General features: G+C 47.8%; 2 protein-coding genes across 4 annotated transcripts in view; both read left to right on the plus strand.

Moving 5' to 3' along the window:
- The first annotated feature begins 1,103 nt into the window (after positions 1-1,103).
- LOC125919810 (translation initiation factor IF-2-like) overlaps positions 1,104-16,133 on the plus strand; it is a 34,149-nt gene continuing 19,119 nt past the window's right edge. The window contains exons 1-2 of the mRNA XM_049626664.1: positions 1,104-1,136; positions 1,314-16,098. Of these exons, the coding sequence (XP_049482621.1) occupies positions 1,104-1,136; positions 1,314-2,468 (1,188 nt within the window). The 3' untranslated portion in view covers positions 2,469-16,098. The remainder of the gene's footprint in view (positions 1,137-1,313; positions 16,099-16,133) is intronic.
- Positions 2,511-16,133, plus strand: part of ETV6 (ETS variant transcription factor 6) — a 251,572-nt gene continuing 237,949 nt past the window's right edge. For all 3 annotated transcript variants that reach the window (XM_049627090.1, XM_049627092.1, XM_049627091.1), the window contains exon 1: positions 2,511-2,600. In XM_049627090.1, coding sequence (XP_049483047.1) covers positions 2,568-2,600 — 33 coding nt within the window. In that variant the 5' untranslated portion in view covers positions 2,511-2,567. The remainder of the gene's footprint in view (positions 2,601-16,133) is intronic.

The raw sequence follows: 16,133 nt of genomic DNA on the forward strand, positions 1-16,133 counted from the left end.
CCCTCAAATATTTTGTGTCTGGCCCTTTACAGAAAGAGATTGCCAACCTCTGGTCTAAACGTACAGTTTTCCATAACTATTGTTTTGCTTTGGAATCACACACTTTCTAATTCAAATTACTTCTATGAGTCACTCGGAGAAGGTAAGGAGGAAAGGAAGTTGAGAATTAATTCAGTCTTGAGGTTAAATAATTGTAGCTAACATTGAGCACATATAATACTTAGCAAGTCTCAGGTAATTATGTACCTTGTATATATTTGCTTGAACTCTTATGAGATAGGTACTATTTCCCACCTTTAACAGAAGCTGAGAGTTGCCAAAGATCTTATTGGTAAGTGATACAGAGGTTTATAGGATTTAATCCAGCAATCGGAGTCAATGTCTGCAACATAAGTAGAGGGATCAAAGGCAGAGAGATAATGGGGGGGGGCGCTAAGGAGCTAAGGAGGGTGTCGGATGGGGTGGACTGCAGGTGGAGGAGTTGGTGTGGACATGAGCCCTCTTGGGGACGATAGAACTACCAGGTGACAAAAACTGCTGAGATCTCTGGAGGCACACAAAAACCCATTTTTCCCACCATTCCAGCAATAGGACTCTTCCATCCCAACCCCCTTAATCACTTCTGGTTCAGAACGTTCTTTTGATGTGTGAGGAGGTCCGAACACATTTTATTATGTGGAGAGTTGAAGACAAGTGAGTAGGAAAAATCTGTAGGGTGGGGAACTGGGAAATCTGTCCTGTTTTACACACACACACACACACACACACACACACACACACACATATAATACACACACAATTAGGTACATACTTATACATACGTGTTTATACGTTGGTAATATAATACACATCTACACATTAAACTCCTATGTATGTATCAGCAGGGGTTTGGAATTTAACACATAATTATGTTCTCAGCGTTTTGCAGTGGACACTTCAGAGCATGTTAAGAGACTACGAATGACAATAAAAATAAGAGAGCGATCAGACCACATGTGCTCAAGGCTAGAACCCTCAGCCCCGCCGGATTTTGCTTCCCCACGATTGTTTTTCCAGCCAAAGATTCCTTCCCTGGCGGGATCTCAGGGTCATCCAACCGGCCAATGACGGTTTCAGAGAAGCGGTCCCGGGGAGGGGTATTATGTTCGGGAACACGTCCTGTCAACTTTGCAGTCGAGTCACCTATTTCGGTTGGTAGCGGCCGCTATTTCTTTAAATGGACAGCGGATTTCGAAACGGCAGGAAGGGGGGGGCGCTCAGGAAAAGGAACTCAACCGCCTTTGATAACTGCCCAGCAGCCTTCCCTTCCCCAGAACGCGTGCCCGGTTGGGGAAGCGCCTGCGGCGGCCGCACCCCGCCCCCGACACCACCCCCCCCCCCCCCCCGCGCGCGCGGCGCCTGCTCTTTTCGGGGAGCCCACCTTCGCGGGGAATCCCCCCCGCCCGGCAGTCCCCCCGCGTCTGCGGCGCGGCCGCCCGGCTTTGTCTCCGGCGGCGTCGCGCTCCGGCGCTCGCTCTCCCACATTTCCCCGTGTGCAGGCTGTAACCCGATCTCCCATTTCCTGGTGGATTCTCTTAAAGAGGCAGCGGTCGAGAAGCAGAACAAAGGCTATTGTTTTATTTCCTCCTTTGGATTCCGCGTCCTTACCGGAATGTCCCTTCATACATGATTATTGTCACTGCGTCTCTGCTGGGGCGCGGGGAAGCGGGGCGGCGGGGGGGGGGGGACCTTGTGCATTTCAGGGTAGCTCAGAGACCGAGGCGGGGAAGGTGGGAGGCGTTTCACAAAACCTGTCTTGTGGTTTCTGGGGCCCCAGCGTAACGTTTTTTTTCCAACGTGTCTCCCCGGACCTGGAGATTGCCCGGCCGCGCCCGGGCAGCCGGGCTCCCGGCCCGCAGAGGGGATCACGGCTGCGCGGACGCGCGTGGGCCGCGCTGCGGGGGGCTGAGCCGCGCGCTCCGCTGGCGGCCCTGGCCTCGCGCGGCCCCGCTCCCCCGGCTTCCCTCCGCCGCCGCCCCTCCCCCCGCCCGGCTTTTATTTCCCCGATGCCGGGCTGTAACCCGAGCTTTTATTTCCTGGTGGCTCCTTTAAGAGGCAGAGCTCAGTGCTGGGAATTCACGTCAGTTTCTGCACTGAAACTCTCAAGATCAATGAGCAAAGAGCTTTCTCAGTTCTGCCTTTCAGTTTCTCTCTTCCAGGAAGGAAAACATTCGAGAGAGCGAGGGAGAGCGGCGGGAGGGCGGGGGGCGGGGGCGCCGGCCGCGGGTGGGAGGAGAGAGCGGGAGGCCGGCCGGGCTGCGCCCCGGGTCGCCGCGCCGCGCCGCGACCTGCAGACCCCGCCGCCGCGCTCGGGCCCGGCTCCCACGCCCCCGCCGCCCCGCGCACCCAACTCCGCCGGCCGCCCCGCCCCGCGCGCTCGCAGACCCCCGGGGCGGCTGCCGGGAGAGATGCTGCAAGAAACTTCTTAAATGACCGCGTCCGGCTGGCCGTGGAGCGCTTCTGGGTTGGGGAGAGGAAAGGAAAGTGGAAAAAAACTGAGAACTTCCTGATCTCTCTCGCTGTGAGACATGTCTGAGACTCCTGCTCAGTGTAGCATTAAGGTAAAGATCTTCTCCCCCTCCCTCTGCGTGCTCGGAAACCTTGAGCTGCACCGGCCGGGGCAGTAGTGCTGGGCTCTTCCGAGGGGGCTGTTGCAGTTGCCTCGGTTGCAGTGAATTATTTGGGGCGCCAGGGAAGGAGATGCAGCTCGCGGCGGCGGCTGTACCCTTTCGTGTAACCTTGCTGCTCCCCCCCCCCAGCCCCCTCCCCGCCCCCCCCCCCCCCCCCCCAGCCCACCCCCTTTCTTTTTGACAATTAAATGCCCGTCACAATTGGGCAGGAGGAACCCGAGTGGTCTCTAGACCTGTAAGACACTCCCGTAATTAGTGCGCTTTTGTAAAAAAAACAAAAACAAAAACAAAACAACAACAAACCTGCTCCTACTCCTACTGCCAACATGTGACTGAAATGTAACTTTTGTTCCGGAGGGGTGGTCTCCTTAGGAAAAAAAAAAAAAAGTGACTGCATCTCCAACGGGAGCTGAAGAACTTTTTTTTTTCCCCCTTAAAGGACTCCCGGGGTCAGATCAGACTGGATTTTTCCCCCCTCCTCTGATTGTAATTTCAAGCACTGTCGGAAAGACAGCCCTGGTGTCAGCTTTTCCTGGGCATTTGCACAATGAATTTCGTTCTTTCTTTTTTAAACCAAGGTAATTAAAGTTGCCGAGTGGTTATTGTACTCCGATGCATAGGAGAGTTAAGTAATCCCAAAGTAGAAAACTCCTGTGATGCATTATCTGAGTGACCAGGCAAAGTGACCTTCCCTGTTTGACAGTGCGGGGAGGGTATCTGAGAGTAGAAATCTCCCGGCTTTCTGGTGGTGTTTTGCAGCATTGTAAATGCAGGATGGTGGATGTTTGCAAACACGGTGTTTGGTTCCAGTATATGTACATGTGTATGTATCGATATCTATAGAGCCGGTGGTGCTGTGGTTTGTTGCTTCTAAAAAGTTGTAAAGTTTGCCACCGTGAGGAGGCAAGATGATTTGTCCATTTCCCCCAATTATTTTTCCCATCGCCGCATTTATTGAACACTTTATTTATTTCACGATTCCATCCGTCCCCCAGGTGGAAGAGCCTTCTGCTTCTGCCCGAGGCTGAAGCCACCGAAGTTTGTTTTGTTTTTGGCTTGGGCCATTTAATATGTGCTCATTGAGTGGACACTGCAGAAACAATGAACAAATAACCTGTTTTCCTCATCTGTGGGGAATTAGAGAAACCTTTCCTGTTTTAACATGGCTTTTCCATTAGGGTCTGTTTAAAGGAAACAGTATTTTATTATATTTGCTTGCTAGGTTTTCATAATCATACTCAGATTTTAGTGTTTCTTATCAGGTGAGATTTTCATGGATTTTAAGATAGGGCTAATGTGAACTTAAAAAGTGGGTTGGGTTTCTTTGTTTTTGCCTCACAGGAATGCCCAGTGGAACTTTTGTGTTTGTATATACCTGGGGTTATCCGTATGTCTGTGGTGAAGGGGGTGTCCCGGTAAATAATTTAAGCTACTTGTATACTTCAAAACTAGTTTCTTTTGCTGTATGAATTAGATTCTACAATGCACACGGTATGGATCATCTGTTTGGACGCTTCACAACACAAACAGAGGGAACTGCATAATAGGGATTAAATCAGTAAATTGTATTTAATTCGATGGCAGTAACTCTGGCATCAGGAAAACCGGACCAGCTACGGGGTCCTCATTTTCGGGTGACCGCAACAAAAAGCTATCCTTTCTGTGACTTTTCTTGATACTTCTTTTAAAGGGACTGCATATCCCCACCGTTCTCATGGGCTGATTTATGTTCGTGCATAAATCAGAAAACTCCTACTGAGTGGCTGGTTCCGCTGTACTCCAGTGGGAAGAGTACAACAGCCCCTTTCCTTGCTCAGACATGCAGAACTGGTCCCAAACCCAGACAAAATACCGTCTTAAATGTGACATAAAAATTTCTTCCCTTATTGCTTACCCTCAGTTTGTTTGTTTGCTTTTTTTTTTTTAGGTGCCTCTTTTCGTGACTTTGTATTTCCGTGTAATTGAGCTAGATTGAATGTTCTCCACTGGTAATGAAGTATCACTTTTATTTGGATGGTTCTTCACGGAGCCAGTGTATGACTGTTCTGTTTGCTGAGACTGTGCATATGTTTAGGTGCACATAGGTGAGGTGTATTTTTTCCAAGGAGTTTGCTTAATTCGCTGTGTTCCAGTAATAAGTGTTGCAGATCAAGGCCTGGGGATTATTCCGGGTCATCTGAAAATGTTCTGGTGATGTGTGCAGTGTTTCATTTAGTCCTTGGGATGTGGTACAGTGACTGCATAATAAAAAATGTTTGCTGGTAACCCGCAAGCAAGTACCGGGATTGCTTTTAGAGCCCAGTAAACAATAAACTTTTCTGTGGAGCAAAGAAGGAATGTCAGAAGCTGTCAAGGATGACCTGATGATTCTGATGGATTGAAGACATGTGACACGGAAACGTGGCTCTAGGTGGAGAGATTTCCCTTACTCGTCCACTCCACTCCTGAAACCTTCCTCCCTTGCTCCTGTTCCTTACAAGCAGCTGGTCAGCAAGCGGTAAACTCGGCAGCTGGTGCGATGGCACACAGAGGCAGCCACGGAGGGAAGTGCTTAGTTTACTTCTGAGCAGTGTCTGTTCTGCTAGAAAAGACCAGTGTACCATTTGGGTGCAATTTCTAAGGTGAAAGTTTTTGAATCAGTCAATCAGCGACACCTTCGTATGTATCACTTATGTGGCAGTGGGTGACCTTGGATGCCTGATAAAGCACTTTTATATTTCTTTGGCGTTTTATAGGCATCTTTCCGTCACGTAGGGAGGTGACTTTCAGATGCGCATTGTACAGGAGAAGACAGGTTGACTAGCCCAAGGTCACCCAGACTGTCGTGGAGCCCACACTGTTTCCCTGCACCGAGCTGCCCCATGCGTGGAGTGACACTCTAGTCCAAGAGTTTAAATGCTTCCCTTCCTGATCCTTGGGATTGTTCAAATGTAAGGATGGGGCAACCAACTATATAAAAAGTCAAATAACTTTTTTTCAGAGGATTGTGTGGCTGACTGCGCCGGTCATGGGACGAAGGAAGGAAGAGGCTGTCTTTTCCATCATCAGCCTTCACCTTCAAATCACCTGTTCAGTGTTAAGTTCAGCCAGCTTGCTGTGGAACGTGGTTATGGCGCAGCAGACATAGTCCTTCATGTCTTGGTAGGCTGTTTTAGTCGTGAGGGCCATCCAGGTTACCAAAACTAGTGGTATAACTTCCTCTTCCCCTTTTCACTGCCCTCCCTACTTGTCTCTACTCTCCAATATGGTTGGCTTTCTTGGCAGAAAGAAATCTTTTTTCTTTTTTTTTTTTTTTTTGCTACAACTTGGATGGATGGATGGATGGATGGATGGATAGATAGATAGACAGATAGATAGAGTGAGTGAGTCCAGATTTCCCCTACTGGACTCTGAGCTCCTTGTGTTTAGCGATGATTGTCTTTGTATCCTGCTACCTAGCTTGGCACCTGGCATAGACATGTTTCTCAGTAATGTTTGCTGATTTGAAGTGAGGCATGGGAGGAGGTCATTGCCCTTTCTTCTGTTTGTCCCTGTGTACCAAAGGCTGACTTAACACCTGCATCCATTAGCTTGCGTCAAGTATTTAATAGAGCCACACTGCTCTCTCGGGGAGGCCTACGACACTCTCTGGGTGTCGGTCCAAAAATGATTATCAGTAGAATTTTGGTATAATAATACTATTTTTATCATTTTGGTAAAGTTAAACAAAAACGTTTGTGTCTAAACAAAGGAATTGAGTAAAAGATCATAAAAGGGCCTGAAGAATTACCTTAGAATCACGTTAGGCTCAGATTCGCAGGCTTCTAAGTTTCCCCCAGTCTCTCGGACAGTTGAATCGGGGAACGTTCAGGCTTTCAGAGCTGGAAGACCTTAGAGATCACCTGGGCCAGCCTCTTATTTTCATAGGGAGGGGCTCCAGAGAACACAGTGGCTTGGCTTTGGCGAATTGGTGACCGAGCCAGGTTGAGAGCAGCGCAGGCCGTGTTCTCAGGCCCCTGCCCTGCATTTGCTGGGTTCGTGATGCATCCCTATAAAAGGCCAAGGACATTCGATACAATAGGCTGCACTCTCTCCAGCACTTCCTAGCTTGGTCCATTTTAATCCCAAGCCAGCTGGTATGAGGGCACGGAGGTATGTGCCAAGGAAGATGTGTGTGGGGGGGAAGCCCTGGGCCCAGAGGGTGTATTGTTAGACGTGAGAAGAGGAAGGAGTAGGAGTAGGGGATCAGGGAAGAGGGACTTGACAGACTTGTATTTGCACCACTGTTTGCAGCACCAACTTTTGTTTTTTTTTAATTGTAAGACACGCACGATGTTCCGTTTACTGTCTTACCCGTGTTTAAGCGTCCAGTTCAGTAGTGCTAAGTATATTCGCATGGTTGTGCAACAGATCTCTGGAACTTTTTCGTCTCGCGGCTCGGAAACTCTGTACCCACTAAACACGAACTAAACACTGCATCCCTCTCCCCTCCTCCCAGCCCTTGGTAACCACCTTTCTGTTTTCTGTTTCTATGATTTCGACTACTTCAGTGCTCTGTGGAAGTGGAATCCTAGACTGTCATTTTGCTTATCGTAATGTCTTTGAGGCTCATCCACGTTGTACCATAGCAGGTAATGTCTTTGAGGCTCATCCACGTCGTACCGTAGCGGGCACGGGATTTCCTTCTTGTTTTAAGGCTGCGTAATATTCCATTTTATGTGTATGCCACATTTCCTTTACCCGCTCACCCGCTGATGGAGATTTCAGTTGCTTCTGTCTCCTGGCTGTTGTGAATCCAGCTGCAATGAACTTAGATGTGCAGTTATGTCTTCGAGATCCTGCTTTAAAAATTTTTTTTTTTTTTAACATTTATTTATTTTTGAGACAGAGAGAGACAGAGCATGAACGGGGGAGGGTCAGAGAGAGAGGGAGACACAGAATCTGAAACAGGCTCCAGGCTCTGAGCAGTCAGCACAGAGCCCGACGCGGGGCTCAAACCCACGGACAGTGAGATCGTGACCTGAGCCGAAGTCGGCCGCTTAACCGACTGAGCCACCCAGGCGCCCCTCGAGATCCTGCTTTAAGCCCTTTGGATGTATGCCCAAAGATGGGACGCATGGAATGCAGGAACACTTTTTTTTCTTTTTTTTTTTTTTTTTTTTTTTACAGTGTGTGAGAAGTCTGGTACTTCTGTGCTGGGCTGAGGGAACTGGGCCTGTTATGAAAAGCGCCCTTTTCTGAGGAAACCTTGGGTGGGCCATAGGCTCTTTTATCTAGGGGTGGCCAAACTTATACCTCAGTTGAGGTGTAGTAAGCTTCCTGTTTCACACAGTATGAGCTAAAAGCATGGCAGTTGGTCCTAGAAAAGTAGCTTCCTTCCTTCACATAGGTCAGTCAAGGGAAGAGGTACCCCTGATGTGGCTACCAGAGAACCCAAAGGAATTCTGTAAATCTAAGTTGAGCTGCGTGCACTCACGCCAAGGAAGGTAGAGGGGCAAGGAGGCACGGGGTTATTGGGACGAACGGGAAGAGCCGTTTCATTTCATTACCAACTGTGAAAAGTTGCCCTTTGGTGTGGTTCTCCCAGCTAAGCAGCGCAGTGTTAAATGAAGCCCCCTAGGGTGTGGGGGTTTACAAATGGCATATTTTTCTCTGTGAATGTGACTTTAGCAAAAGTGCTGGTGTTCGTTTTCAGGCAGAGTCTGGCCCTGCTGTATTCGTTGTTAGACGTGTGTCAGAAACCAATCTCTGTGTGTATTTGTTGCCGAGAATGAATGTGAGTACACTCAGGGTTCCCAGGCCAAAAGGGGCCCCGCTGAAAAACTAATCCCCGCCACACCTAGTATTTGGGGAGTGGAAGAGTAGGCTGAATTAGCAAGAAGTTGGGATTATGGCCCATTGAGCAGAAAACACATTCTTATTTATTTCTCAACGTACAGGAACCAGACTGATAAAGCGTTGTTCACTGGGGCGTCTCAGGATGAGCCCCAGCGAATAGGCAAAAATGACGTGTGTTCCACATCACCTGTTGGTTAGAAATGAGTGCTGCTGTGTGCTCGAAACTGTTCTTTCAGTGTCGAAATGGTACCACAAATATATCATTTGCCTGATAAGCCTTTCTTCTGAGGTGGTGAAAATGTACAGTTCATCTGGTCTTGGTCTAAATGAGCTGGAATTTTCAGACTGTGGGAGGATGGTGGGGGTGTTGAGTGAGGAAGGCATTAGCCCGAGTTTGGTAAGTGTGGATTCCCAGATGAGCATGGCTGCGTCTGGGTCCTGTGGATTAATGCTTATGGAAAACTGGGGAACACTTGCATTTTGGAGCTTTCCCAGTTCTGTGATTAAAGGTGTCTGTCAGCTGTTTTAGTGGTCATTGCTCCTACCTTTTCTCCCCTTCCTCCTCCTTCATCACCACCACCACCAACGTCGTGTATGGAATACCCCTGTGTGCTGGTCTGTGTGCTAAGGGCTTTACCTACATTATTTTGCTTACTCTTCACAACTCTCTCGAGGAGAGAGATTCTGAAAGATTCTGAAGCCCGGAGTGTTTAAGCCATGGATTGGTCCAAGAGCTCACCTGCCATAGGTGGTAAAGCTAGGGCCTATAGTTCCAAAGCATTTTCCATGACTGTTCTTGGGTGCGGCCATCTTTATGAAGAGAAGTAGGAAATCGAGAGTGACGAGTGATGGTGGAGGCTCCCATGAGCTGGGATGAAGGGCAGGAATGAGGCTGCAGAGATGTTTATGAGGCTCCAAGTTCCCTTCCCATTCTGGGTTCCCCTGAAGGTGGATTTCTCCTCACTGTTCCTCTCACGGTGGGGAGAGCTAGATGGCCACACTGTGCAAACCATCTTCGAATCAATGTCCAGATCTTCCATTTTTATTCCAATCTCTGGTATTCGCTAGCGATGTTTTGTCTTTCGACGGGTTTCATTTTGGGCCCTTTATGTTGTCAGAAACCTTTCTTTTCCCTCTCTGCCTTTTTCTTCTTTCCCCTGGCACCTAATTTCACCTGAATGTGGGTGACAGGCTGTGCGGTGTCCTCTCATCCTGTCCAGCCTCTGGGTTGGATGCCTTTGTCTGCGTTACTCTCTGGTCAGTCTCTTTTCCTTCCACGGCTTTTTTTTTTTTTTCCCTCCCTTGAAACTCTTTACACTATCGATCAACGTAAAATTTTTCTTTAACCCATCCCTCATGTACATCCTCAATACTGTATGATTTCTGGGAATCTGTTTGAGATCTTTTCAGATATTCCCTGATTATCGTCTACCACCAAAGGAATCATCTTTTTTTTCCCCCTCCCTCTTTCCTGATAGCCTGACCACACTGGCCTGGTTTATTTTACTTGAGTGAAGAGAGGATTTTGGCCATCTGACTTCACAACATTTTGGATTTGAATGGCTCTAACAAAGCCTGTCTACAGAGCAGATGTGGGGAAGGAAGCAGAGAGAGAGATTGTGTGGAGGTAATAAGAAGGAATCTAAGATCGCCCAAGCCAAATTTCTCATGAAACAGATGAGGAAACTGAGTCCGTTGGCATTTATTTATTAACTTATTAATATTTTATTGAGACAGAGCACAAGCAGGGGAGAGGCAGAGAGAGAGGGAGACACAGAATCCGAAGCAGGCTCCAGGCTCCGAGCTGTCAGCACAGAGCCTGACATGGGGCTTGAACCCACCAACTGTGAGATCATGATCTGAGCCAAAGTCGTACGGTTAACCGACTCAGCCACCCAGGCACCCCTGAGTCCTTTGGCATTTAAATAGCATGCCTGAGATCACATTGTGCATTGTACCTGAGCCAGAGCCAGAGTCAGAATCAGAATCAGGTGTTCTGTCCTCGGGCCATGTCCCTCTAACACTGGCTGGGGAAAAGTGATACAGAGCAGACAAGAATTCAGAAAGTGAAGCTTTATCACAAGGACTCCTATAGAGTTAAACCCATTTGTATGGCACCCCACAATGACTGATGATATTAATGATCATAATTATGACTTCCAAGTTAAAGACAAGCTTTAAGTTATGAGATTTAGGAAGTGAGAAAATGTAATGCATTTTGGAAAGCTATCCAACAAAAATGTTTGGCATAAAAATAATGTGAAGTTTTAAAAGGCTACGCTTCAGTTATCTGGATGAATGACTTACGAAAAATATGTTAGTCCCCAGTGAAGACAGGAAGGAGCTATCTAATAAATCTGTATGCTCACCAGACCTGTGTACTCCTTGGGGGTATTTTCCCTTTGTGTGTGGGAGTCAGACATACGGAAAACGATCTCATTTCCTGAATGACCTGAAAAGGACGCATCACCCCGCCAGCACGAGCACTAAGGGTGAGTGTGCACAATGATGTAAGTGTCGCCACAGTGTAGTTCCAGTCACCTCTACTTCAGATTTTGATTCGCATTTTATTCTGTCTGGTGTTCTTTGGTTCTCATCTATAAAGTCGATTTCCCTTAAGAGGATTGTAAGTTGCTGGGAAGAGGGGCCAGTCATTGCCTTACCGCCGAGCCCTTCTCGGGGAAGACCATGGACACGGGAGTGGACCGACAGGAGTGTGAATCCTGGTCCTTGAACTTGAATTTATTAATCTTCATCTTCAACCTGTGAACTCATCTGAAGTGGTAATAAAGATACCTGTCTCTTGGGATATGTCAATTTCATAATGCAGCAACTTACTTTGTTAAAGAAAAAAAAAAGGTAGTTCTCTCTCCCTTTATGTATCCTCCACAATATCTAGATCTGGAAGGAGCTAGAGATTTTCTAGAGCGTGCCTACGTGATACAGTTGGTGCAGCGGCCAGAGATGTTGACGGTTTGCTCACGTGGCTGGTAGGTGGCACCTTCCAGAACCAAAGATCTAGGTCTCCCCAGTTGGCCGACTCCCAGCAAGCGTCCTTGCCGCTGTCCCACTGGTTTCTCCTAGGGCTGGGGTCACTCAGTCCTGGTTGAGCAAAGCTCATAGTTTAACTTTAATTGAATGCAAGCCTTGACAATAGGACAGATGAGCCAGCTGCGGTTACATGATAATAACCAAGGCCTTTGGCATCTTCCAGTAAAGTTTTGAGGGAATGGCTAGTACGGTTCTGAATAAGTTTCAAAGATAAAAAGAAAAGGAAAAAAAAAAAAAACCCTAAGCCTGGAAGTACTGTGCAGTGACTCTAACTAGCATTATTACTCAGCACTCAAGTATTTGAACCTACTCAGGGATCCGCTGGTTCACACAGTTGCTTATTATTTGCGGCTGGGGTGAGACTTGAACGAGGGCATCGGTTCTTTAGTCTGCTTTTGTTGAACAGGCAGTTCCACGTCTGTCTGACCACAGAGCAGACACTGTTTGCTGAGGGGTGGTGAATTTCCAGTTTCAAGAGCCGGGAGTATATATGGCTCTTGGTGGAAGTTTATACAGAAGAGTCTGAGAAAGCCAAATTTGTTACTTTGGGCCATGAGGGAGCCTTTGTTTTTAGATGTTCAGGGACCGACGTATCTGTTTTCAGCAGCTTTGTTCTCTTTGCCGTGGACTTGAAATGCTTTCCTGAGTTTTCCTCTGCGTGTCCACGTTCCATGACAAGATGAAATGAATGACCCTTTTTGAGGCACAGTGGGGAGAATGTTGGCTCCTCGTCTGCTGACCCCACGCGGCGGGCGTGGGTGCTTTCGGGCTATTGGAAAAAGAGCATAGGTTTGGAAAGAAACCGTTCCTCTGCACTCTTCCTTGGAAAACACAAGTGAAAGCTGGATATTTTCTTCTCAGCTGCCTTGTCCCCTCCCCAGTGGGTTATGACGGGCCATGTAACTTTATCTTTCTGGAGACTTATCTGTGTAACAGGCAGTAACCCCTGCTCCACTGACATCCCCTGTATGTGAGGAAGCAGTAACCAAAGATGAGATGCTGACTCTAAACTATTTCCTGGAAGAAAGGAGCTGCAGATACAAATCAGCCTGGTAATTAAAAAAAAAAAAAAAAAAATGAAGCCCCAAAGAACAGCCTGTTTGTCTCTGAAGTTACCCATTTCTCTAACACCTTTCCTTGTCCCCTAGTGAAAGTGTGGGTCTGGGTGTGGCCCTGGTGACAGCGTTGGGAGATGGGAAAGAAAGGAGAGGGCTCAGATCTGCCCGCCTGGCCACAGGTGTGGCCAGAGCAGCGCTGGGCTCCCTGATGGAGAATCCAGGTCAAGGGACAATTTAGAGTTTGTGTCATCCAAAGCCTACTAATTAACACTCAGATCAATACATCTGCACTGGGGTGGGCAAGAGGGAATGTCACAGAGACTTGATAGAAAGGTGGGTGGGACTTTGCTGAGCTCTTTTCTGGATTGTTCTGAGGAGCTCAGCCAAGGGAAGGGGACTTTTCTCCACCTTAGTTCCTTCATTATTCACTGTTGCTTCAAGACCATTTGTCTTTCCCACAGTGTCCTTGACCATCGAATCAGAGTCTCCTGCCAGAGGAGAACCACATAAGAGAGTCTTGTGACTCACCATATGGTCTAGCTGTGTCTTTTCACGTATAGACAGACTTGTGATCACAGGTGGGGCCCCCAAGGGGACAGAAGTGGATTCTCTTTCCTCTGGGCCTGTGTGTGTCCTTGTGCCCAGCTTCCTGACACATAGTTGGTACACCCTCGTTTTGGGAGATGGAAAATCGGAAGGATTGGACCCCTGGTGCATTTTGTAGTCGCTGTGTCCTCCTTTTGACCTGAGATGTGGGAGGTTTCAGATCTGTGTCATGAGGTCACATGACTGGTACTTTGCACTGTTGAGACCCATGGCTCTCCTCACTCGTGGGTCTTGACATTAATGGCCAGTGATGGGTGGGGACAGCAGGTCAGGAGTCCCTCTCACTTGGTGCCTTTGATGTGGTCTGTGTTCGAAGTGAGGTGAACGAGGTGGGGAGAGCTGTCATTTGGGACTGAAATATGAGTGACATAGGTCCTTGGTCTGGAGGTGTCCTCTTCCCCCTGGCCAGGAGGGCTGAATGACCCAAGGTGGCTGACTACATCCCAGATCCCCTGGAAAACTGCTAGCTCTTTATTTGACTTTGTGCCATTTAGTCCTTCCCTTAGTCTGCTGACTTGAATACTTTAGGATGAAGTGGAAGGAGAGACCTTATGAGTCGAAAAGGTAAGAGTTTTTACCCTCCCAGGGCACCTGGGTTGGGTGGCTCCGTTGGTTAAGTGTCTGACTTCGCCTCAGGTCATGATCTCACGGTTCATGAGTTCGAGCCCCACATCAGGCTCTCAGCTGTCAGCTCATGGAACTCCGCTTGAGATCCTCTGTCCCTCTCTCTGCCCCTCCCCTGCTCGCTCTCTCTCTCTCTCAGAAATAAGTAAACATTAAAAAATTATTTAAAATAAAAAAGAGTCTTTACCTTCAGAAAACCAGAGACACAGAGGCTCACTTTCTGAATTTTGCATTGCACTTTTTTGTGTCTCTGAGACTTTATGCCTTTGACTGTGAGCTGGGTGGCGATGGTCCATTTCTCTGCAGACAGAAGCCCCCTGTAGGTCAGATGTAGCTTTTGAACACAGTGGAATCCAGTGGGGATGTTGGAGGGCACAGGAAGGCCAGAGTGATGATCTTATCATCTTTGTGTTGCCAAGATAGGCGGGGAGATGGGCAAAGGGACCCGGGCATTCAGATACATCTCAAGTGGGGCACCTATTAGAATATCCGTCTTACTTACTCCCACCCTTCCCGGTACTTTGGCTCTTCTACACTACCTACCTCAGGAAATTGAACCAGGGGGCCCTGATATCAATGGCAGGATATTTCTTGATCGTCTTTTGGGTGCAAGGGGAGATCTGTGGGACAAGACCTCAGAGGGAAAAGAACCCTAAAACTGCAAGAAGGAAACAAGGTCTAGAGCCATGCAGACCCGCTGAAAGGCCTAGTTATTCCTGCAGAGAGGGAAGAGGTGGCCCCAAGGGCAGAAGTCACCGTTACTTTGAGTTAGCTCTTCTGAGAACTCTTCTGTCTCAAAAAATTTGGTAAAATAGCCAAATGGAGCTTCTGTAAACCATGGGGAATGCCTATGTGTGCTTTTGTGGTTAGCTCTCGTGTTGAGCAGTCTGATTTAAGGGAAAGATGCTTCTGTGTACATTTCCATTTCAGTTGTGGTATTTGAAGGTTTACCATGGAGGAGGAGGTGTGGGTGAATGAGAAGACAGTCCTCTTGCCTCTTGCTTCAGTTATATCTAGGTTACAGGCGAAAGTAAGTTCACAACACATCCACTTTCTTATTCGGTCGGGTCCATTTTAGGATGGCCCGCAGAGGCCAGGGCAAATCCAGTCACTCTACCTTGGCGCTCCTGTTTCTGGACTGCCGGACTCAATGCCAAGTGGATTATTGGAAAGAATTCACTTCACAGGCTTGGCTCCCGGATTGGTGTCTGTGATTCTCCGTGGGGTCTCGTATTAGGGCTCTCTTCTCTTAATCCTTGTGGGGCCCGTGTTGACAAGATTATGCTACTTTGGGGAAGTTCTGGCCGCACACTTCCCCAAGCAGGGTGAGGCAAGTGTTGTCCAGCTGGCTGCCTATTGGGCAGTTGGCCATGCTTGGCACTTCTGAGTTTCTGGTATACCAGTTGCCAGAAAGGCAGTCTCTCAGCTGGTCCTGGTGTCCCCAGGGCACAAATGTTAGGCTCTGGAGGAAAATTTCGTAAGTTCGCATTCATTCTTTGTTTTCATGTGTGTGCATTTATGGCATTATAATTGAAGTGCATTTAAAGATGGCTCCACACTCCAAAGCCTAGCAAGTAGCTTCTTTGGGTCAGGGAGAGGTCCCAGATAAAATTATTGAAGGCCCATGTGCAAGAACGCGCACTGGAGGTTAGAATGAGCCTGTGCTAAGGAGAACAGTGAGAGGGTCGCAGACACCATGCCTTTAGATGCTATTTTTAGTTCTAGTCATGACTGTGTGGTATGGCTTATGCTTCCTTGGGCATCATTCCGCTTTTATTCTAAGCGTTTGTTCTTGTGACTCTGCGTACACGCTCGTGTGCATGCTCACAGGATCATAAGTCACAGAAATTACGGTATAATCTGTTTTCTAGCTTATAGAGTGAAAGATTGCACAAAACCCAGCCTTGTGGCAAGAAAACCTTACATATAGATGTAAAATATATCTCCTTGGAGGGCTGGCTTTCTGATGGGCTATAAACGGATTGTTAAACAGCAATGTGAGGGGCTGTTAACAAGCTGTTTCTAGGAGCATCTCCCTGGTCTGGTCTGAAAAGGTAATGTGTACATATTAGAGCTATGAAATAGTTTTCCTGTGGTGTTTATATGTTGGTAGATCGTGTGTGTGTGTGTGTGTGTGTGTGTGTGTGTGTGTGTCTTCAGTGGTGAATGAACTGAAGAGATCCTTTTAAATGTTGTTTCTTTTCTTCTACATTAAGTGTCCACATTCTACCTTGGGCTGTGTTCTGGTTTTTTAAGCTGGCTTAAGTGAAGAGGTGTTTGGTCAGCCAAACTTCAGAAAGCTTCAGTT

The sequence above is a fragment of the Panthera uncia genome, chromosome B4 (genome assembly GCF_023721935.1).
Source record: "Panthera uncia isolate 11264 chromosome B4, Puncia_PCG_1.0, whole genome shotgun sequence".
NCBI lineage: Eukaryota > Metazoa > Chordata > Mammalia > Carnivora > Felidae > Panthera > Panthera uncia.